Source organism: Zootermopsis nevadensis, unplaced genomic scaffold (assembly GCF_977971745.1).
Source record: "Zootermopsis nevadensis isolate Lab colony 2312 unplaced genomic scaffold, Znev_1.0 Znev_ptg000058l, whole genome shotgun sequence".
Classification (NCBI taxonomy): Eukaryota; Metazoa; Arthropoda; class Insecta; order Blattodea; family Termopsidae; genus Zootermopsis; species Zootermopsis nevadensis.
This window is the reverse complement of record NW_028259189.1, coordinates 677,133-702,583: the sequence shown is the minus strand read 5'-3', so window position 1 is coordinate 702,583 and position 25,451 is coordinate 677,133. Positions and strand designations below refer to the sequence as shown.

Sequence of the window (25,451 nt, the reverse complement as noted above, 5' to 3'; positions counted from 1 at the left end):
TAGTAATTGCATCATAACGGAAAAACAGTTGAATTCGAGTTTTATAAAGCTTCTGCTTTGATTTAACGTCTTCGTACCTTGACTCCTTTGAAGTTCTTGTTTTAAGAAGGGTTTTATGAAAGTTATGTGTACAGTAGATTTTTATATTTAAACGCAACGTTTTATATGTGAAGGACGCGGCAATTTCGAAACAGAAATTTTGTGATACTGCTAATTGTGAAGAAATGTATTACGGTGTAAATATACCTAGTGACACTGTCTTGGAATCTGATGGTAAGTAAATAATAGTAAGGAGAGTATTTATTCACTTGCAAATGAAAGTGTAGAAAATTTTCTAACTAATTTTCTACAAGAGCCTCTGCTTTTAAAACCTGTCATTATTTTAATTATTTTCTTTTGGATGTAAAATAGGTAATTACTGTCTGTTGAATTTCCATTGACAGATTTCTGCAGCATTTGTATATATAAACATTTTTGCTTCATTTTTCAGACACTCTGCATGTCTATAATGACAAATCAGAAGCACTGAAAATTGTGAAAAAATACAAGGAAGCGAGGTTTAATTCCTTTAAGACAAGACAGGAGGCTGTGGAATTTGCAGTTAAAGCTCCTGAAATTGTAGTTCCCATATGTGTGTTGTCAGAAAATTTAGAAACCAGCAGTCCTGTAATAGGTGAAAAACCAAGTCCTTTCAGAGCACCTAAATCACAGGATTTGGTTTGGCTGAGGAAAGTGATAGAATGTGGTGACACTCATACATTCACAAATACCATCTGGTATAATCCTCGTTACCTAGTGAGTAGTGGAGATACTCCAGCCATTCTTCAGGTATGCAGGTTGCTTTCTTATAAGTAGTTTTGAAATGTATGTGTTAGTATTCTACATAGAATTCCTAACTCGGTCATCACTGATTTTAATGCTCTTTTCATACACAAAAAATAAATCAGACTGCCCTACCAAAACATTCTGTGCAATAAAATGGTTTCACAACATTAAGAGTGAGCATCAGAAGCAGGGATTTTGAAGTTAGGTGTTTCTTTTATTTTTATATGTGTAGTTGGGAGCCATCTATGAATGACTAAATGAAATCCAGGCTCTTGTATGGGCGATTATATACAGAAACCATGCTTGTTAAAAAATTTTAAGTCCATGGGTTAAGATAGGGTTATGAAAACTGGCATGAGTAATGTTTTTGTTTTTTTTCCCTCTGTTATTTGTGTGTTCAAGATACAGGCTTGTTATTTTGTATTTTTTATAATTATGTAAAAAAACAATTTAGCTTATGTATATATCACAGAGAACTTAAACAAAAATTATCTGGTGTTGATATTTCCCCAAGGTTTCGTTAATACATTCAAAGGAATGTGTTAGAATTGCATAAGAAAATAAAGAGAAGAGAAACTTGATTATACTATTGCAAGATTAGAGCATTTGTCAAGAAATCACTGGTATATCTAGTCTAGCAATATGATGTTTCAGTCTTCTTGGCAAGAACTGCTATAAAGTTAATGAAACTTCACCTTTTTCTGTAACAACCACGAGACCCAGCTATAATAATACATTTTTGCAACTGGTTTATCCAGACAATGAATGAAGATTCACTGACCCACAAGTATTGTTTTTTACTGACAAAGCCTGGTTTTTCTTAATTGGACATATGAACACACAAAATAACTGATTCTGGTGCTCAAAATACCCTGGAGTCCTTCATTATATTCTGCTTAAAAATCGAGAAGTTGGTGTTAGGTGTGGAATCAGTGTATGGTGAATAATTGTCTCAGTTTTTCTTTTATGGATAGTCTTCACTCAGGAAGTTATGTTAATTAGACTTTCAGCAGGATTCAGTAAAGGTGAACACAACCGATAACTCTGTGGCCGCAGTAACTGACATGTTTGTTGAAAAATGTATTAATGAAAGTTTATGACCAACTTGTTTCCCAGACCTCACACTGTGTGATTTTTATTTATGGGGTAGCTTGAAAGACAAAGTGCATAAAATAAATCAAAGAGAATATTGAGGAAGCAATATTCAAGATTTTCCCAGCAAGCAGCAGTGTGTGAACTGGAGTGTGCTTTGCTGTGCATTTTTATTAAAATAAAAGTCAATGTTGTTCTTTGACATTTATCTTGAGATCCAAATGTAAAACAGAGAAGAACATCCATGTTCTTCTTTGATTTCAACTCTTATGGGGATTTACCATTTTTTCTGGGTACTTTCAACCTTAATTCCACTGGGAACTACAGTAAGATGTGTCACAGTCTTTAATTTATATATTATTTATTTATTTTACGTTAGCTGTAATTTACTCTATAAACTTATAAATCATTATGCTTTGTTCTGCCTGACGGTAAAAGTGAATAATCTATTCATTATCAATAATGACCTGCAACTGTAGAATATCGCTAGCAGAGAATTGTACATAATTGTCAGTTATTATTCATAAGTGATATTTAATCACTGTTACTGCACATTTACGTGACAAATGATCAAATTTAAATAATTTATTTACTGTTTCTTTGTCTTTTCCGGGTTTAGGAAGGCTCACGGTATAACGCAATGCATGTAGCAGCCACTTTCTTCACTATGTTACAGGTTTATTGGCGAGCTGCATAAAGCAGATATGCTCGCCACAAGCACCATGCAGCATTGCATTAAACGTCTCCTTACCAAAGAAGACGAACATTCCTTGGAGTGCCTCTGCACTCTTCTGATGACGGTCGGCAAGGATTTCGAGAGCAAGAGCCAAGTATGTTTGTTTTCATTTTTTAATACTTTTAGTTTTAATTTGCAGTTCTCCTACCGTGTAATTTATTGCCTTCCTTTGGGCTCTATGATGACCACAGGTTTATACGGAAAGTACAATGCAAAAAGCAGTAAGTGTGTCCCTTTGATCTCACTGACTTTCTGGCTTCCATTTTGTAACATGCAAGTCTTCTTAATTGTTATACATTCTTTGCACAAAATCATAGCGAGAAGGCATTATGGGCTGGTCGCACCTTCTCGTCCATCTGTCTTTCCAGTCCATTCAATTCGAGAACCAATGGACAGACTAGGATGAAATTTGATATGGAGTTTGTGGTATTCTGCACGACCTCGCATAATCATATTTTGAATATCCTCCTAGGTAGAAAGTCAGGTGCTGCAATCTGGTGGCCAAATTGGGAACTGTCACAGAAGGTGGATTCGATGGTTGAAAGTGCACATTGTAAAGAACGCGTGAGGATGTTGCATCTATTCTGATATGAAATACCTTTCTGAGCTCGCTGACAATGTTCTGAATAGTGTTTCTGTGTGATAAATGATCACCGTGACATGTTCTTCTGAAATTCTTCATACTCTTCTACACTCTAACATGTTTCATATAAAGACGCCTCATGCCGTGACTTCAACTTGTCCCCGTCTAGTGCGACGGGAATCTTGCTCAGTATTTTGTTACACTTTTACGTTTCCTCTCATCACCTCTGCTGAATCATGTCAGAATTCACTCAGTCCTGACAGGACAAAGCAGGAATCTGATCGAAGGGTCATGTCTAGGCTCAGCCACCAAAAATCTCGGTTTATGAATTTGTTTAGATGAGACACATACTTACGTTTTGTTCGAGACAGCAACCTTCAGCTCTCAATTTAAATTTACACGCGCCTTCCCACACAGCAAGTTCTATGTGAACTACATGAGTAGTGGCAGAATTTTCTAGTTTTATGTGTAGGCTTATAAGCGTAAGAAGTTAATTATGCCCATGAAATGTGACTTTAAATTTTTGTTTTCTTGCAGGATCTGTCTGAGTTCCTTCATACAATGAAGGAACTAACAAATAAGAAGGCGATGCTCTCTAGCAGAATAAAGTTTAAGATCGACTACGTCATCGACCTGAAGCAAAGCAACTGGGCTCCAAGGAATGGACGTTAGATGAGATTTTTTAAATAAATAAATTATTTAGTTTTTTTGTTAAATACTTCAGTATTTAAATAGTAAAATAGTTTAGTTCTTTGTTAAATATCTGAATTGTTCACATTTGTTAAACAAATAAATAATTTAGTTTTTTTGTTAAATACTTCCGTATTTAAATAGTGAAATAGTTTAGTTCTTTGTTAAATATCTGAATTGTTCACATTTGTTAAATAAATAAATTATTTAGTTTTTTTGTTAAATACTTCAGTATTTAAATAGTAAAATAGTTTAGTTCTTTGTTAAATATCTTAATTGTTCACATTTGTTAAATAAATAAATTATTTAGTTTTTTGTTAAATACTTCGGTATTTAAATAGTGAAATAGTTTAGTTCTTTGTAAAATAGTTCAATTGTTTAAATCTTGAAATTGTTTATTTTTTGTTAAATAGTTTACTATTTAAATAGTTACACTGTTCAGTTTTTTGTTAAATATCTGAATTATTCACATTTGTTAAATAAATAAATTATTTAGTTTTTTTGTTAAATACTTCAGTATTTAAATAGTGAAATAGTTTAGTTCTTTGTAAAATAGTTCAATTGTTTATTTTTTGTTAAATAGTTTAGTATTTAAATAGTTAGACTGTTCATTTTTTTTTGTTAAATATCTGAATTGTTCACATTTGTTAAATAAATAAATTATTTAGTTTTTTTGTTAAATACTTCAGTATTTAAATAGTGAAATAGTTTAGTTCTTTGTAAAATAGTTCAATTGTTTATTTTTTGTTAAATAGTTAAATTATTTAATGTTTTCTGAATTGTTTCTAATTAATATATTTAAGAATATTAAATAAAAAACATGTTCATAAACTTTCCTGTTATTATTTTAGCAAAGTAATATTTCAACGAACTTGTCGCCCTCATTGCACTAGTGGTTAATGTCGTCGCCACTGGACCCAAGGTACGCGAGTTCAAACACTGCTGAGGTTGATGGAATTTTAAGGGGTGATAAAAATCCATAGAACAACTTCCTTCGGGAGGGAACTAAAGCCGGCGGTCCCATGCCGTAGATTTATGGCACAAAAAACAATGAACGAGATGTTTCCTAAGCAAAACTCCCTGGCCATTTCTCACACAAGTCTCTCCTGATTCCTATTAGATGGCTATAGCAGACAAAGATAAGGATTGAGTAGAAATTGTGCAGAGGCAGTGGGCTGGTCGCTCACTACTGACAAATGCACACTTCGCAAAGACCAGGAAGACAGAATATCCTATCTGCATTACTATCAAAGAAGCAGTGCAGATATATAAAACTATACACCGACTGAAAGATGACTCTACCGAGTACGAAGCACCATTAAACAAGAAGGAATGGTCTCATCCAGCGGAAAGAATAACTCTTGATGAAGTGAAAGACTTCAATAAATACACTGTGGAAATCTATATAGATGGAAGTAAACACCAGGGAAAGGTGAGTGCTGCCGCTGTTATCTTCAAAAATGGAGAACTAATTTATAGCTTAAAAACCAAGTTACCCAATCATTGCTCAAACAATCAAGCTGAGCAGATCGGAATTCTAGAGGCCTTGGATGCAGTAACAACTTTAAGGGAAATCAGCATTGAGGAAAGAATAGTAGCGGTGTACACAGATAGTCCAGTTTCTCTCGATCTACTAAAAAACAACTTCAAACATGGCTTTGTAATATCTGAGATAAGAAATAGATTAAGGAATCTCAAAGATCAAAATTGGACTATTCATTTTGGGTGGATCAAAGCACACATCAGAATTTTCGGTAATGAAAAAGCAGACAGATTAGCGAAGGCAGCAGCAGAAGATGGTGGAAATGTAGTATATGCAAAGAAGCCTAAAAGTACAATTATTAAAGAAACAAAGGAAGAAGGGGTTATAAAATGGCAAAATGAGTGGAGCGCCACCAATAAAGGAGCAGCGTGCAAGAAATTATTCCCGTCAGTGTGACAAACAATGAAGCTAAATATTGAAATAATTCCTGAACTGGCAGCAATGACGACTGGACATGGCAAAAACAAATCATATCTACACAGGTTTGGAATCATTGACGATCCAACATGCTCATGCCTGAAAGCAGCACAAACAGAGGATCACCTCATCTATGACTGCGAAAAACTACAACAACCAAGGCGGAACTTAATAGATGCAATAGTCAAGAATGGTGGCACGTGGCCAGTGTTGCATGAAGTAATTGTTCAGATATGTTTAGGTCATTTTAATAAATTCATTAAATCCATTGATTATAATACAGTTTTGCATAGGAACATAGGTGCAAACGGTGGCAATGGATCATGATATTAGAGTTGTGTAATCTGTTAACGTGCTATATATTAATGCATGTAATATTGCAATCTTGTAATGGGGCATGCTGAATAAATGTAAATAAAAAAAGACAGAATACTTTAACTTGGTATCGCAAATACACGAGTGTGTGTACTGAAATATTTAGCAATAATATTCTGGTGTGGGGGAACATTTTTTATTTCAACATTCTCAAGATAATAGATGATTGCTGCTACTTGCACTACATGACTGAAACTCTGAATACATGCTCTTGTTGGAGATCCAAAACAACCCAAAAGGCTCAAAATTTTAATCACTTTTCGCTTATGTAAGACATGCTTAATTTGGCCCACAGTTTAACAACGCACCCCTCCGCATTTGTCTTATTACCAGTCAACTTTCGTTCTATGTAGGATTTGAGGTTGTGACGATGCAAGCAATTTTTACTTTTTATTTTATCATACAGGTACGAAAACCTAGCTCTGTTCTGCTAACTTCTCACTGGAGTCGGCTTGCATGTTTATAAATATAAACAATTAGTCCTAATTAATGACCGTAATAAAATAATGATTATCTGGCTTGCCACTTTGAATCACAAGATCTAAACTCACAACACTAATAAATATTTCACTTACACATACAGTATCATCATGGTACTACAGACTAATTATTCCATGCTGACATCAAAGACACAAGTTATTTGAATACGCAAAATCAAATTAACTCGCACTGTCACTGCATAATAGTCACCTCATTTAAAAGGCTCGTCCAATGTTAGATAGAGGTCTCTTTAACGTGTTTTATTCACGGCACTCCCAGTATCGAAGAACATATACTCATAGCTGAGTAGGTAACACACACAAAGCACGTTAACTTTGTTAATTGAAGTATCATTACGCAACTCTCTAACACATAAACAGAACAGACCTAGTGACACCCACAAACACAATCTGCTTTAAAAAGAAACAATTCAGAGTTCTACAGTGTAAACAGCGATTATTTACTTCAAAAACATTAACCCTTGTAATGGCTGAGTTGTCTTCTTTGATTTACCACTGAATGTTCAAATATTATTTAGGCGACTTTAAGCTATAAAAATTGAGTATCTTATTGATGCTGATGTGGCTACAAAACAATCGCACGAGAAAAATGCAAATAAAAATATTAAAAAATTGTGAATATAAGAAACGTATAAGAAAAAGAAAGGTCTTTACCATTCTTTTAAATAAAAAGATGGTTGACCTCAACATGAACTGAAGAAGAAGTGAATTGTACCAAAATCACCCACAAACTGCAATTTTCATAAACACAACTGCAGTGACGGTGGAAGACCATTTGAAGTTTGTGGAAACTAGATAAAAATGTTAGTCAATGTTTTTTAGAAAAACTATTGTCAAGAAGAAAATTCATGGAGAAACTAAAAACATTAAAACATGGGAGACATTACCAACCTATATAAAACCCTGAGAGCGAATGAATATAAGGAACAAAATATGTACACTGGGAACTTTTGTTTTGCAATATCATTTTTACCCATGGTTAACAGCTTGCAACAATCTGAGAGAAACTGATTTGCTGGCCATAATTGATCTTCCAAAAATGTTGAAATGTTTTGGATTTCGGGGGCCTTTAACAAACTTATGACTTACATGCTTCACGAAAAGAAAAGAAAAACACGAATCTTACGCAAAACATGTACAGTACACGCAGGTCATTCTTTATTTATGTCTCCAAAGAAATTATGAGCTTCTGGAGATCCAACTTACATTTAGTAGTTCAGAATATAATAAAGGAGTTTATAAAAATTAAGAAATATTGAAATGGGTGACATGACTTGTCTGCTGCCAGTTCAAGAACTACCATTTAGAGGTCATGAATTATCTGAGTTGCCCCTTGACAGAAGTATTTGTAAAGAATATTTGAACATTATGAACCTCTGCTGAATGACCTTTTGCTAAGGCACATCTCTGGCCATTGAAAATAATTTGTTAAAAGCCCTCCATGCAGTGTTGCTAGTTGACATTTGAAGACAAATTCAAGAACCACCTAATATTGGATGAAACTTCTGATTTTCATTTTGTCATGAGGTACATTCGTGATAGTAACAGGTCTTTCTGCTCAAACCCTTTCTTTCTGTGTTCGCAAATTCTTACATTTTGGTTCATACATTACAGACAGGTCTGGGTATTGATTTTATTCACAAAATAAGAGAAATTCAAAGTCACGTGCAAAATGAACATGACACACTTCTCAATTTTCTAACAAAAACCAGGGAAATGAAGAAGGCAAATCCTGACACAGAAAATTCTGCAGAAGAGAAGTACAGAAAACTTTTCTACAAAATTACTGCTACTACATAAGTGAGAAATTTTACATACATAAGTTTAAGGCTGCCTTTCCTGAACAGCATACACAAAAACTGCCCGTGTATTTTTTACATTCTATTCTTCATGAAAACCTTGACACTAACAGTAGTCCGAGCTACTGATGTTGTTGAAAATAAGCCATACCACTGAACGGGACAAACCAACAAATTAAGCAGACATCACACAAAATATCATTGCTGGGTAAAAACTCAGAGCACTGAGAAATAAACAGTCCATTCTTCTCTGTCATTCCAGCGAATGGTGCATGACGGCACAATCCTTGTGTTTTGAGTCACTAAATTCAGTAACCGATACTCAGACGAGAACAAAAATATGATCTGAGACTGTTGAAACCGTAAGTATTGCAACTGTGCTTGTCGGCATAACTGTAAGTGGTTACACAGGCGGTTGAAATTAACGGATAATGATTAATTGATTGATTACATAAATCTATATTTACCTTATTATAAACTGAAGACATGATATATAGGCCACGAAGGCATACTATGAGCCTGAAGTTCTCTTTGTAATTTTTATATTCTTGCATTTGACCTATTTCCAGCCCTCCCTCCGACTTGTAAATTCCGTGCAGATGAAAATCACACGGCATAAAAGTTACAACACCAGGTCAGGTTATGACAGGTAGATGAAACAGTGGGTCAAACAGAAGTCACCCCAAAAAATGCTGAATCAGGTTGAAGCCTGTAATTTACATAGAAGTCCACGTAACTAGAATAAGTTCAGTGTCTTTCACCATGAGCTTCGTTACAAATTCCTTCAAAACCTGCATCCTTAGAGATCGCCTACCACGAGATATTCGCTGTACGTGTTTCCATACTTGTTACTCATAATTCCAGTTCCTATTCTGATCCAAATGTTTATTTCCTTTGCAGAATCCAGAAATGGCCGACATTGAATTTGCGTCCTTCATTGAAGAAATAATGAATCTGCCCCTTTAGTTATGTAGTTTGTAATTAAAAGGTTAAATAGGTTTACTTAAATAGATACATTCCTTTAGTTAAGTAGTTACTTTGTTTTATTTAAACAGTTAAAATTCACATATTGTATATTTCAATTCATTTATTAAAGTGCTTGACAACAGCCAAGCACTAACAACAATACAGACATTACAATACAAAAGCAAACAAACAATGAACTGAAAACATAAATGTACAATATTGATTTATTGCAAAATAACTCATAAGTAAAAAACTAAATGTTATAGATAAGTAAAGTAATAATTATACTAAAAACAGTTTAATATTGGACAAACAACATACACAATAAAATGTCATACTAAGTAAACAATAAAAAACCATGATTATTGTTTAAAAAGCTGACTGACCTCAGCAAGCAAAACACGATGTTGATGATCCTACAGACTGCATTGGCAGCAGAAACACATCTGGCAGAGGGACTGGCCTTGAAATTACGTTGTACAGTAAAGGTAGAAAAGTCTCTGATAGACCTAGTAGGTATGCAGAGACTAACTGTATCAACAACAGATGAGCAACTAATTTTGCCTTTAAAAATATTCACGAGGAATAGAGCATCCAAAAGCCTCCTCCTTAAATGTAACGATAAGAAATTTAATCTAACTAATATTTCATCATAATTATAGGCACAAACGCCATTAAAGAATCTAGCGTAACATAGAGCTACAAATTTCCTTTGAATCCTTTCCAATTTAAAGGAATCAGTATTAGTAATAGAGTTCCAAACAACGGAAGCATACTCAATTTTGGAACGGACTAAGGTACTGTACAAGACCAAAAGGCTATCAACAGTGGAGAAGGAAGAAGTAATGTACCGAATCAAACCTAGCATTTTCAAGCTCTGTGATAATATATAGTTGATATGCTGGTGAAAATAGAGCTTACAGTCCAGTAGAACACCGAGATCTTTAACACAATGGGAGCGTGCCACCAGGTTGTTACACGATTTGTAATTAAAATAAATACTGTTTGTCTTCCGGGTGAATGATATAACAGTCGTTTTACTTAAATTAAGTTGCATCCCATTCACAAGACACCAATTTTGCACTGAATGGATGTCGTCCTGCAACAGTTTGCAGTCATCAACATCGCTGATACTCCGATACATCTTTAAGTCATCAGCAAATAAAAGGCACTGTGAATTATGTATGGAGTCGCAGATGTCATTAATGAATATATTAAAAAGTAAGGGGCCTAGGGTGGAACCCTGAGGCACTCCACACTTAACACGATAAGGATACGAAAGAGTTCCAGATACACGAACAAAAGATTGCCTGTCAGAAAGATAACAATGGAACCAATCAACATAACTGGGTGATAGTCCAAAGTTTCTAAGTTTCCCAAGAAGAATATTATGAGGGACTAAGTCAAATGCTTTAGTAAGATCAAAGTATACCGAATCTGTTTGTCCTTGAGTACTAACTGAAGGTAAAACGGAATTAAGGTAAGTAACCAAATTTGTTGCTGTGGAATTAAATTTACGAAAACCATGCTGTGCGGGATTCAAATATTTTTGAAAAGTTATTAAGAATAGAGATGGGTCTATAATTACTAACAATGGAACTGTTGCCTTTTTTAAACACAGGAACAACAGCTGTTTCTTTCCACAGGGACGGAAAGGTGGCACTAGTTAACACTTAAATTAAAAATATAGGTTAATAAGGGAGTGAAAATATCAGAACAACCCTTAATTACTAACGAAGGAATTCCATCTAACCCCACACACTTTGAGGGTCTGAGGCGCTAACTTCAGCAGGAGAGATAGGAGCGGCGGGCAAAAAATCAGAAGTAAAAGTATCGGTAGGAGTGACGGACTGGCAAGAAGTGTTAAAAATTGATTCAAAATGCGTAGCAAATTCATCAGCAATGTGTTTCGGGTCACTGACAAACTGATCACCAATTTTTAGCTGAATCAAGGAGTTATCTTTTCTTTTGAAATTTGAAACGTGTTTCCAAAAATGCTGAGGGTGAGTTTTAAGACTGTCATCAACAGACTTTAACCACCGCCGCCTATCAGACTTAATGGTAGCCTTAACTAATTTACGAAAGTGTGCAAAGTAGGAGTAATGTAATAATAATAATAATAATAATTCAATTCATTTCATTTATTAGAGTGCTTGGCAACATCCAAAAGAGGCCAATAACAGCCAAGCACTAACAATAAACATAAACATAACAATACAAAAACAAACAAACAATAAACTAAATATATAGATGTACAATATAATAATGATAATATATCAATTCATTAATTTGTTACAAAATAATCAACAAGCAAATGAGCTGAATAATATGCCTAGGTATATAATAATTAAATTAAAAACAGTTAAATATAAATAATACATACAAAATAAAACTTTAGTAAAAGAAAAAAAAAGAAAAGAAAAGGAAATTGGCTAAATAAAATGCCCAAGAAAAATATTCTCCTTGTTAAAAATGTTGATGCGCTGACAGACTGCATTCGCAGCAGAAGCACACCTAAACAAGGAACTAGCTTTAAGACTACGATAAACAAAGAAACGAGAAGTAGTCCCTAATGGATCGGAGGGTACGCACAAAGAAACTGAATCCAAAACGGATGGGCAGCAAATTTTACCTTTAAATATATTAATGAGAAAGAGAGCATCAAGATGGCTCCTCAGCAGGTGCAGTCAAAGAAAATTTATCCTCACTGAAACGTCTTCATAATTATAGTCACTTAGGCCATTAAAAAATCTGGCGTGACATAAAGCAGCAAATTTCCTTTGAATTCTTTCAACTTTGGTAGAATCAGTGGAAGTAATAGAATTCCAAGTAACAGATCCATACTCCAATTTAGACCAAACAAGACTATTGTATAAAAACCAATAAGCTATCTAAAGTAGAAGTAGTACCTAATTAAATTTAGCATTCTATCTAGTCTAGCAATAAGATGTTTCAGTCTTCTTGGCAAGAACTGCTATAAAATTAATGAAACTTCACCACGAGACCCAGCTATAATAAAACATTTATGCAACTGGTTTATCCAGACAATGAATGAAGATTCACTGACCCACAAGTATTGTTCTTTTCTGACAAAGCCTGGTTTTACTTAATTGGACATATGAACACACAAAATAACTGATTCTGGTAGTCAAAAAATTCCCTCATTTCATGGGCCATCACTTTTTCATATAATACTTTTGACCAACTTCCACGTATGCCTAATTATATAAAATTTCTAAACTTTAAAATGGAACCATATACTGTACAGTATTTATAATTTCATTATCACTGACCTCTCTAAACACTTTATGCAAAGTGTAGAGAAAAAAAGGTTTATATGCACGTAAATGAGTAAATAAATTATTTAAATTTGATCATTTGTCATGTAAATGTGCAGTAATAGTGATTAAATATCACTTATGAATAATAACTGACAATCATGTACAATTCTCTGCTAGCGATATTCTATAATTGCAGGTCATTATTGATAATAATATAATGACAAGAAAAATTATACAGTAAACTGAGACAAAAAAGGTGAATGAATCACTGGGTCCTACGTCCAAGAAGCCTAAAGTTTAATTTGTGAACATATGGAATTATCTCTATTTGAGAAATTTTTTTTAAGAAATACTCTTATTGCTGACTTCCTTTACTGATCAATTCTTCTTCTTCTTATTCTTTTAAGAATCTTTTATTCCTTACCTGCATAAAATTTTAACATCATGTGAAAATATCCCACATGTGCTTCCTACATAATAAACTATCCATTGCATTAAAATGTTCTAATATCTGATAATACAAATTTAACAATCCCATTCTTTATAAGTACAAACATCAGAATTTACTACATCTAGATATAGATAAACATATTTCTAATTATAAAATATAGGCTATTAGAATTTCATAAGTATTTTTCTTTTCAACCCCTGATGACTTAATGGTGAATATGATCCTGTAATTTTGTGCCATGCCTGTGGAGGAGTGGAAGACTGCATACCTTTTTGGTATTGTGAAGAATCTGCGACAGGTGTCTGAAGCATTCTAGTTCTTTCTTTAGGCCTCGAAGGAAGAGGACTGGACCATCTGAAAGTTACAAGACATATAATTAAAATGTTTTACCTTCTTAATGTCCATTGACAAATTCTGTCCACCATTTCCACTTCTTTGTAATTCAACTTTATTTTCCATAGACATTTATTTAAAATTTGAAAAACATGTCTTCTTGTTGATGAAAGACTCGGGTTACAAGCCGCGTCAGGTGGCTGAATGGTGAATAGACCATATCTTCTGCCAACGTTTCGAAAACAACCCCTGCTCTCATCCTCAAGGCTGCTGCGTAACAAATCTGAGCCCTGAGGATGAGAACACAGATTTCTCTCACAATGTTGGCAGAAAATATGGTTCATTCGCCATTCAGCCACCTGACATGGCTTGTAACCTGAGAGTCTATCATGAAAGCTTCACTTTATACATGTCTTCTTGTTATTATCCATATGCACATACGAGAAACTCTACTCTGGCAAAAAGGAGTTTTACAAAACTTTCTGTGTTTATCGAAATACAAGAAAAATATTAAATCAATTTAACAATCAGAAACTTCAAAGTGGAACATAACAGAAATATTATTAAAGCTGAAACCATGATCTTGTAAGCATAATTACACAATTTAACAATCCATTTCCACATGAACATTCCAAACAAGATATTTACTATTTAGTTTGAAAGTGAAAACAGATGAAATACTATGGATGGCTAGGAACATGTTCATAATTCTTTTTTAATTTAATTAATATTGTGTACAAAGATAATACAAATACAAACAATGGACAACAAATTGAACTTGTACACTTCATACAACATAGAGTACTATGGATTGTCCATGGAAAATGCAGTACATACAAAAATTGAATGTAAAATTTTCTGGGAACCATAAAAGTTGGAATTATTGTAAATGTCATTTTGATTTATTACTGACTAATTTTATTTACATTAGACACATTACTTACATGGCTCTCACACTTTCAGAGTACAGCAAAACCAAATGTCGCCATCTATAAATGTTAAGATATTCTATAGGGTCTATATTTAAGCCATCCAATGCCTGCATTACAGTGGCATCCAACTTGGTAGGTGAGTCACTAGAAAACAAAATTATATTTCAATAAGACTATTTTGTGCTCATATACTTAGTATTCTGGGCACTCTTTAAGGTGGTTACAGATTTTTCATCATTAGATCTAAATGTTGCTAACCACATATAAGACTACATGGCAGCACAGGCGTTTGAAAATTACAAGATGAGGAAACAACAAAACACAGCTTCTAGCACTTTAAGTGATTAAAATTTTACTGTCTACAAAAATTAGGTAACAATTAGTGTGTTTGGGTACTTCACTGTCAGATAAAGATTTCATGATTGACGAACTGCTGACCAGGCAAATATGATTTCTATGCAGCGGGCAAAAAAACTTTCCCCAACATTTTGGTTAAATAAATGTAGCAGCAGTAGTGGGTAGACAAATTATTCTACTCTTTGCTTTATGTGACATTCAGTATTTACCCTTGTATAAAAACATCTGGCCATTCGACTGGTGTTAACATTTCAGCGTCATCGCCATCATCATCATCGCAGTATGAATGTACTTCATTTCTGCTGAGTTTTTCAGGTGTTGATGGTGGTGTGAAATATTCATCATCATCATCATCTGGAATACAAATAAAACTCACATGCATAAGACATGATCTGTTAGAGGCTACCATCTATACATTTCATAAAATTATATGGTCAGAACCCCTACATTCTGTAAATTACAACTAGTCCCTTCAGGTCTTTATACAGGGCTAAACTAAATGATGTTCCCGATTTGAAACACGTTACTCACGTTTAATGAAATTCAGATGCACAAAATTGGTACCGATGGAAAGAGAAACTCTCCAAGTTTATGTTGGTATACTTCGCGGCCGCATAGTAACACTGTTCGCTGCCAGGGGCGATATGACAGAAAATTACTGCCAACGAAGGCAGAGGAGCCTTTTGTGTCCTGGATTTCCACATTCACCGGACCTGACGCCCTGTGATTTTTTTCTGTAGGAGTTCATCAAAGATATTCTTCGTGCCACCCTCACCACAGACCTTGCCAGAAGCCATTACAGCAATCGATCATGATATGCTGCAACGTGTCTGGGAGGAACTCGACTACAGGCTGGATGTGTGCCGAGTTACCAAGGGGGCTCGCATTGAACACCTGTGATGTACTGAAACAAAACTTGGAGAGTTTCTCTTTCCATTGGTACCAATTTTGTTCATCTGAATTTCATTGAACGTATTATTTCTTTCATATCGTGAACATCACTTAGACTAGCCCTGTATTCCACTAAACCAGGGGTTCTTACCCTTTTTCGCCGCCATACCACTAATTCTAATTTAACACACTAAAAGTACCACTAACCAAATTCGTTCAGGGAAATATTATTTATGTTAATATTATCTTCTGCTTTTCTTATTTAGTTCGCATACCACCAGTGGTACGTGTACGTGAGAAACGCTGCACCATACAATATTTAGTCTCCAGCACTTATATTAGCATAAATTCACATTTTAAAAAGACATGTACATAAAAACACGCATCAGAAATCTTACCTTCTGAAAACTCACCACCTGATGATATGTATGTCATTTTATGTAACTTATTAGTTTCTGAATTATATGTCTGTCTCTTTTTAAAGCTGCTCACTTTCAGATTACAGTGTGTTTCATGAATGGAACCTTCCATCTCACTAATTCTTGTACTATCACACTGCTGGTCAGAATCTAGTGGAAAGTACATAATTAATTAGCTTCATTATTTATTATAATGTACAATATGCTAATAGGATCAACAATAATGAATATGAGGAAGGAGATCAATTGTAACAGTAACTATATTGTCTAAAATCCCCTGAGTGTCACAGAAGAAGAATAGAATGCAATGGTATTTACAGCATTCACAGCACCATCTACAGAAGTAAAATATTGGTACTGCTAAAAATCTCTTTTTAGACATTCTAAACTTGTATGATTTTTCAAGAACAAATAGATTCTACAAACTCCACTCACTGGAAACCCTAACACTTGGAGGACTTATGTTTTCAAGAAAGAGACCAGTATATGCAATGAGTATAGGCGTGAATGGATAAAAATTTGATTTGTTACAAAGGTCGCTCAGTTACATTTGGGAGTGTCAAAGACTTCAACCTACATCACACGAACTGATTCCAACAAAAAATCTGTAATTCTCCTGCTTCATATTTGGGGCATATGATTTAAATCTTAGCCTGGAGACTAGTTATCCTAAGGTTTTTCATGGTTTTACTCAGGACTTCCCTGCAAATTCTGGGATCAGACCATGTCCACCTTCTTCCATATCCTTTCAAATTCATTATTCATTACTCATCTCATCATTTGATGCTAAGTAATCTCAACTACTGACAGTAGCATTAAATAAACCACAAATAAATAAATACATACATAAACAATTTTTAGTCACATTCAGCATTTACTTACTTTAGTTCAGGGGTTCAAATAATGAAGAATTATCACTAGATGGAACTGAAATGGTGATGGATATATATTTATTTTCAGTGCTTTGTTAATCCCCGAGTATCACTACATTTTTAAGGTGGAATAAAGGTACCTTAAATAAACTAATATAATTTCTACAAATAATAAATAAAATTAAATTCTACAGACCAACACACCATGACATTTATTTTATGCAAACAACGTAACAAATATGCACTCACCATTATCTTCTACAAATGTAAGTCGTCTTGTAATTCCATCTGATGAAGATTGTGTGTTAGCTTTGTCAGATGTATACCGCACATGATTTCTCTTGAAGGACCAACCTTTCCTAGCATTTCTCATAAAATTATGATTTTGTCTGAAGCATAAGCACTGTGAAGCATCAGACCAAATCCTCATACATTCTTCTTCTGTTCGGACATGAATATCTTTCTTAGCACCACTGGTTTTGTCTGTGTCTTTACCATTTTCTTGTATTTCTAAGGCGCAAAGAATATACTCGGCAATACATTTTACCTGATTACGTTCACAATTGGTTTTTCTTTGGTGTTCAGCATATGCATGTGCATCACGGTAACATATGCTCACATCATCCTCTTCATCTGAATAAGAACATGACAATGGGGAAACTGTAGATTGAAGACCAGACACGACAAATTCCAGTTCATCACTAGTAAGCTCAATAAGCTTTGCTGCTACGATCACGGCGATTCGAGAGTGAACGAGATTAAAATCGACAGATGCGAATCTGGCGTCATCTTTAAAACTGCTGACAAGATCTTGGAGATGCCGAATTTCTGGATCAAGCATGTCAGGCACTGAATCACTAACCCGTACACTACGACCAACAACCGCGAGTCCATCAAACATTCGTTTAGCGAACACACAACAAGATTTTTCTACACATAAGAATGGGCTAAGACCTGGATTCAACAGAGTTTCATCTTCCATGCCAGCATTTGCATCCACTTTTCGATGACTGTACACATTTGATTTGGTCTTAAACGCATTCTCTACTAGTGGTTTAACTGGACTGGTGTCAGACAGACTGCACGCTTTAAAAGCAAGGCACAGATTTGACACTGGACTAATCTCATCATCAACTGACTGATTTTCACTATACTCTGTTAAAGATGATACACAACCATTCACTACACATTCTGAACTATCATAACACTCCTTCGTTGAATATGGTTTCTGTGCAGCCTCCTCAAATCTGTTCTTCAGATAAGCCTCAAGTTTCTGAAGCCCATCCTCAGAGGCCAAATTTGTAAATGTATCAAGAAATGGCCAATATTCATTCCAACCAACCCTGAATTCCTCAGCCAGGTCCCTGTAAGAAATCACAGGCACAAAATATATTATACTTTCGGGCAAAGTAAAGCAGATATTTTCTTCCTTTGCATTATGCTTCATGGTCAACATTTTCTTTGGCCAATAACATCAAGCTACTAACTGAAACTGTTTGAGCAGGACACCATTCTACTACTAAATCAAATATACTAATATTATTTCATGTGAAAATAGTAAAAACATTTTCTTGCATCCCATTATTTTTATATGGAAAAACTGAGGAACACTGTCAACAAAACTGAATGAATAATAAGAGGCAGAGAAACAGCATCAAGTAGAATAAGACACGCATCTAAATACAGAAAGATAAAATGGAAGGAAAGAATAAATGGCTTTGTAATTTACCATCAACAATGCTTGATATTACTTATGATTGGCTGATGTGTGAGTAGTGGAGTCAGCATTTTCCTGTCAAACAGACTGCCACATGAGGTTCTAAATTTTAAAATCTATGCATTCAGTAACAGTAACATATCATTTTGCTTCATAATCTAAACTTCATTTGAAATTACATATGCACAATATTCGGTTTTAGAGGTTAACTGGGACGTGCAAGGCTAAAGGTTCATATGGGGCACCAAATACTCTTGCCCTTTCTCAGGTCATGGTGCATTTATCTTATAATACATAAGAATATAACTGTTTGTTGAGTAAAATAATTTCTATATTTGAAGCTCTGACTTCAAGAACCACTTAGATTTGGGCAAACAGTGTCTCACTAAAGCAAAGTGAAAGAAACATAAGCTTGAAGTCGTCCGTATCTCCCACCTGCCAACTCTCTCTAATCCTTTCTCAACATCCAGCAGTCTAAATGCATGACAACTCAGACTTCCTGTATATGCCTGTCTGCAGGCATTCTGCTTTGGAGTCCGAGGCATCCGAGGAGGAGTCTTCCACTTCTTCCGGAACACGATTGCTTTTTCATGATTCATTGGTCCTGCATAAGCCCGGATTTCCATCCTTCCATTAAGTGGATCAGCTTTTAATACCTGATGAATAAACATTTTAGAAACATTTTAGAACAAACAGTAAATTAATAGAATGACGTCTCCTCTGATGATGAGCCATGTTTGTAAGAAGTTAATTTTCTGCATTTCACAGACTGTGTCTGCCTCCAACACCAGAGACTGACAGGTTGATTTCATTGGTGATTGGGTGGGTGTAGTATAGATATATATGCACTGTCAGCTCATGGAGCCCAGTCTCCTTGATCAAGAATGGACCAAGGGGACAACAGTAGGTGGTGTATGGCGATCACCCTACCTAAAAGGACACAGTCCCTAGATTATTTCCTATAGAACTGAAAACTGAAACACAAAGACAAATAAATTCAGAAGGCATTCAAAATATAATAAAGTCAAGATACAATTAAATAATGGAAAACAGCTATTAAGCACATAAAAACAGAACATCTACAAAAAAATTCAAGGTGTTATGAGAGGAACACATTTAATCTGTACTCTTCAATGCGAGGCAATATGATGACGAAAAAAAAATTGTGACCAAACATTTCACGTTAAGTAAAAGATTTTACAAACTGTTATATTTGATAGTTTTGGTTACATATGAAGTACACACACAATACATGAGACAGAACATATAAACCTCCTTGCATCCATCAAATAAGCAGTGTGTGGGGTCTAAACATGGTAACAGAAGTAACTGTCAACATTCCTGCTAGAAATGAATCTCCAGACATCCTGTGAACACCCTGAATTGTCTCAGCTTCACTTTGAAAACTACGTGCTCTGATATGAGAGAATTCTCTGACTAATTTAAATTTCTCGACAGGACCCTGCATAGTGAATACATGTGTAAAAACAATTTATTACCAACCAGAGGGCAAGCAGGAGAGAATGGATCACCAACAGTAGGCTGTACAGAATTATCCTCTGATCTAAGTACAGGAACATAAAACATGTCATCCAGTAAATTTAACAGTTTTTGCCTTAGACTTTCATCTGGAGAGGAAACACGACTGCAGATAACCTGGAAAAAAAAAAGAAGGAGAAATCATGAGTATGGTAAGTAAGATAGAAATAACGTTATGTACATATAACGGGTTACAGGAAGTAGCCACACTATTTTAATTCAGTACTTTTATTTTCCGTCGTTACACAAGCTTATTGTTAAAATCATATAAAATTTTCACATAAAATTGTTACATTTTAAAATTGACGACATGTTTCGATATACAATTCTATCATCGTCAGGTCTATCAAAATTAAAATTAAAATCTGGTGTATCTGTTGCTCTGCTTATATTGCTTATGTTTTATCCGTTTTTATTACATCTCCAGGCTTCTTTCATTTAATTTTGGAGACGCGTCTGGGTGCCTATATCGGGTTGTGTGTGAGGTGCGTGTCCGTTGTTATTGAATGGCAGACAGCAACGGACACGCACCTCACACACAACCCGATATAGGCACCCAGACGCGTCTCCAAAATTAAATGAAAGAAGCCTGGAGATGTAATAAAAACGGATAAAACATAAGCAATATAAGCAGAGCAACAGATACACCAGATTTTAATTTTAATTTTGATAGACCTGACGATGATAGAATTGTATATCGAAACATGTCGTCAATTTTAAAATGTAACAATTTTATGTGAAAATTTTATATGATTTTAACAATAAGCTTGTGTAACGACGGAAAATAAAAGTACTGTATTGAGGAACACAAGCATGATGCAATTAAGATATAAACTATTTTAATTGTTTCAGCTATGTAAAATCCTACATCTCAGCAAGCAGACTGGTCCTCTGGCAGCACTCCACATTTGTATTAGGGAGGTTAGCTAGTTTGAATCTTGACCAGTCTAATGACTATCTGGATTGTCATTTTTCTGTTTGTGAGTCTCTCCAGGCAATTTCATGGAACTGACATAAGCCATGACAGACTCTTATCTATTCACAATTCATAATTATCGTCACATCACATTCAATTATATCAAATTTCTAAACTTTAAAATGGAATCATATACTGTATATACATATATAATAATTTCATTATCACTGACATCTCTAAACACTTTATGCAAAGTGTAGAGAGAAAAAAAGGTTTATAAGTATGTAAATGAGATCCTTGGTAAAACTCTAAAAGAAAGGCCTTCACAAATTCTTACAAACAATATTTTAAAATGTCAATGTGCTAAATACTTTATGATATACTTAATTTAATTTTTTATGAAAATCAATAACACTGGGTGTGAAATAAATTTCTGGGTTATATTATCACTTTTTTAACAAACTGAGAAATATTTTGGACCAACTAACTCCAAGGTAGAGGAATTTTCCTTAAAAATTTCTGTCATTCAAATAGTCAAAAAAATTCCCTCATTTCATGGAATTTGATGCGCCATCACTTTTTCAAATAATGCTTTTGACCAACTTCCAACTATGCCTTGACCTCTTGTCTTACGGTTTCCCAAACAAAACTTTGTACATATTTCTTGATTCTCCCATCGTACTACATTACCAACCAATCACATTCTTCTTAGTTGAAGCACAGAGAATAACATAAATATTTTATACCAAGTACTCACTCCTGAAGAATACTGTGATGTATATTTGATAATGAAAATACATGTTACTTGCATCTCTTGGTGTTTGTCCATATTTATTCCTCGCATGTCTATCACATTGTGGATAAGACACCAATACATCTACAACTGAAAGAGCTCCCAATTTAACTGCAAAATGTATCGGAGTCTCATTGAGGGCCTTATCAGGAGTATTCAGGTAAAGATCCAACAAGATACGAGCTCGGTCCTCACAGTTGGCAGCATCATCATCTCCATACAGCAACTGAATAAATGCAACATTGCTCACTGTCTGTAGAATTAGATCACATATTTGTGCGTCACAAGCCTTGGCTGCTACATGCATTGCGTTATACCGTGAGCCTTCCTAAACCCGGAAAAGACAAAGAAACAGTAAATAAATTATTTAAATTTGATCATCGGTCATGTAAATGTGCAGTAATAGTGATTAAATATCACTTATGAATAATAACTGACAATTATGTACAATTCTCTGCTAGCGATGTTCTATAGTTGCAGGTCATTATTGATAATGAATAGATTATTCACTTTTACCGTCAGGCAGAACAAAGCATAATGATTTATAAGTTTATAGAGTAAATTACAGCTAACGTAAAATAAATAAATAACATATAAATTAAAGACTGTGACACATCTTACTGTAGTTCCCAGTGGAATTAAGGTTGAAAGTACCCAGAAAAAATGGTAAATCCCCATAAGAGTTGAAATCAAAGAAGAACATGGATGTTCTTCTCTGTTTTACATTTGGATCTCAAGATAAATGTCAAAGAACAACATTGACTTTTATTTTAATAAAAATGCACAGCAAAGCACACTCCAGTTCACACACTGCTGCTTGCTGGGAAAATCTTGAATATTGCTTCCTCAATATTCTCTTTGATTTATTTTATGCACTTTGTCTTTCAAGCTACCCCATAAATAAAAATCACACAGTGTGAGGTCTGGGAAACAAGTTGGTCATAAACTTTCATTAATACATTTTTCAACAATCATGTCAGTTACTGTGGCCACAGAGTTATCGGTTGTGTTCACCTTTACTGAATCCTGCTGAAAGTAACCATACACTTTCTTTTTTCTGTTAACTTAAGGAAAATCCTTTTCAAAATCTAATTAACATAACTTCCTGAGTGAAGACTATCCATAAAAGAAAAACTGAGACAATTATTCACCATACACTGATTCCACACCTAACACCAACTTCTCGATTTTGAAGCAGAATATAATGAAGGACTCCAGGGTATTTTGAGCACCAGAATCAGTTATTTTGTGTGTTCATATGTCCAATTAAAAAAAACCAGGCTTTGTCAGTAAAAAACAATACTTGTGGGTCAGTGAATCTTCATTCATTGTCTGGATAAACCAGTTGCAAAAATGTATTATTATAGCTGGGTCTCGTGGTTGTTACAGAAAAAGGTGAAGTTTCATTAACTTTATAGCAGTTCTTGCCAAGAAGACTGAAACATCATATTGCTAGACTAGATATACCAGTGATTTCTTGACAAATGCTCTAATCTTGCAATAGTATAATCAAGTTTCTCTTCTCTTTATTTTCTTATGCAATTCTAACACATTCCTTTGAATGTATTAACGAAACCTTGGGGAAATATCAACACCAGATAATTTTTGTTTAAGTTCTCTGTGATATATACATAAGCTAAATTGTTTTTTTACATAATTATAAAAAATACAAAATAACAAGCCTGTATCTTGAACACACAAATAACAGAGGGAAAAAAAACAAAAACATTACTCATGCCAGTTTTCATAACCCTATCTTAACCCATGGACTTAAATTTTTTTTAACAAGCATGGTTTCTGTATATAATCGCCCATACAACAGCCTGGATTTCATTTAGTCATTCATAGATGGCTCCCAACTACACATATAAAAATAAAAGAAACACCTAACTTCAAAATCCCTGCTTCTGATGCTCACTCTTAATGTTGTGAAACCATTTTATTGCACAGAATGTTTTGGTAGGGCAGTCTGATTTATTTTTTGTGTATGAAAAGAGCATTAAAATCAGTGATGACCGAGTTAGGAATTCTATGTAGAATACTAACACATACATTTCAAAACTACTTATAAGAAAGCAACCTGCATACCTGAAGAATGGCTGGAGTATCTCCACTACTCACTAGGTAACGAGGATTATACCAGATGGTATTTGTGAATGTATGAGTGTCACCACATTCTATCACTTTCCTCAGCCAAACCAAATCCTGTGATTTAGGTGCTTTGAAAGGACTTGGTTTTTCACCTATTACAGGACTGCTGGTTTCTAAATTTTCTGATAACACACATATGGGAACTACAATTTCAGGAGCTTGAACTGCAAATTCCACAGCCTCCTGTCTTGTCTTAAAGGAATTAAACCTTGCTTCCTTGTATTTTTTCACAATTTTCAGTGCTTGTGATTTGTCATTATAGACATGCAGTGTGTCTGAAAAATGAAGCAAAAATGTTTATATATACAAATGCTGCATAAATCTGTCAATGGAAATTCAACAGACAGTAATTACCTATTTTACATCCAAAAGAAAATAATTAAAATAATGACAGGTTTTAAAAGCAGAGGCTCTTGTAGAAAATTAGTTAGAAAATTTTCTACACTTTCATTTGCAAGTGAATAAATACTCTCCTTACTATCATTTATGGTGAAAAACTTGGACAAATTTCAAAGAAATAAATATGCACACAATTTAAACATAATATGTAAATATGACCTTCAAATGCCAAATCATAACCTCACTACATATCAAGAAGGAGTATATTATACAGGTATCAAGTCATTCAATAATCTTCCACATACAATTAAGAGTTTAAATCATAATATAAAAGTAATCAAGTCTGCATTACCTCTTAACTCACTCCTACTCTGTAGATGATTTTACCTCTGTTGACAATTCTTAACCTTTAGGTATATCTATATGTAAATAAGGTTTCGTTGCAAGATTTGAGGTTTCACAGCGGTGAGAATGAAGATTTCTGTCTTCTGGGTTGTTGTGCTATGTAGTTTAGTTCTTGTATTTAAAATTCATAAGTTCATATATAAGTTCTGTACCTATATTATTATCCGTGGAATGTAAATAAACTATATCTACAATTCAAAATCTTAAAACTAACTTTCGAATGCATATTCATTTATGTTTATATTTTACTACTTACCATCAGATTCCAAGACAGTGTCACTAGGTATATTTACACCGTAATACATTTCTTCAGAATTAGCAGTATCACAAAATTTTTGTTTCGAAATTGCCGCGTCCTTCACATATAAAACGTTGCGTTTAAATATAAAAATCTACTGTACACATAACTTTCATAAAACCCTTCTTAAAACAAGAACTTCAAAGGAGTCACGGTAGGAAGACGTTAAATCAAAGCAGAAGCTTTATAAAACTCGAATTCAACTGTTTTTCCGTTATGATGCAATTACTA

General features: G+C 34.3%; 2 protein-coding genes across 3 annotated transcripts; one reads left to right on the top strand and one right to left on the bottom strand.

Annotated features, from left to right (window-relative positions):
- The first annotated feature begins 13 nt into the window (after positions 1-13).
- LOC147871354 (ankyrin repeat and LEM domain-containing protein 2-like) lies at positions 14-4,026 on the top strand. 2 transcript variants are annotated; one of them, XM_087339900.1, is made up of 3 exons: positions 14-273; positions 491-828; positions 2,537-4,026. In XM_087339900.1, the coding sequence occupies exons 1-3, from the start codon at positions 225-227 to the stop codon at positions 2,612-2,614; spliced, it is 465 nt and encodes a 154-aa protein (XP_087196026.1). In that variant the 5' UTR covers positions 14-224; the 3' UTR covers positions 2,615-4,026. The 2 variants fall into 2 exon arrangements, with proteins under 2 accessions (XP_087196026.1, XP_087196027.1); XM_087339901.1 differs by having other exon boundaries at positions 2,594-4,025.
- Positions 4,027-11,652: 7,626 nt separating this feature from the next.
- Positions 11,653-25,440, bottom strand: LOC147871353 (ankyrin repeat and LEM domain-containing protein 2 homolog). Its single transcript, XM_087339881.1, has 10 exons — positions 25,179-25,440; positions 24,116-24,453; positions 22,044-22,355; positions 20,283-20,435; positions 19,215-19,435; positions 17,312-18,426; positions 16,170-16,340; positions 15,090-15,234; positions 14,536-14,667; positions 11,653-13,612 (listed from the first exon to the last, which is right to left on the bottom strand). Exons 1-10 carry the CDS (start codon positions 25,225-25,227, stop codon positions 13,423-13,425), a joined length of 2,826 nt encoding a protein of 941 aa, XP_087196007.1. The 5' UTR covers positions 25,228-25,440; the 3' UTR covers positions 11,653-13,422.
- Positions 25,441-25,451: the final 11 nt, after the last annotated feature.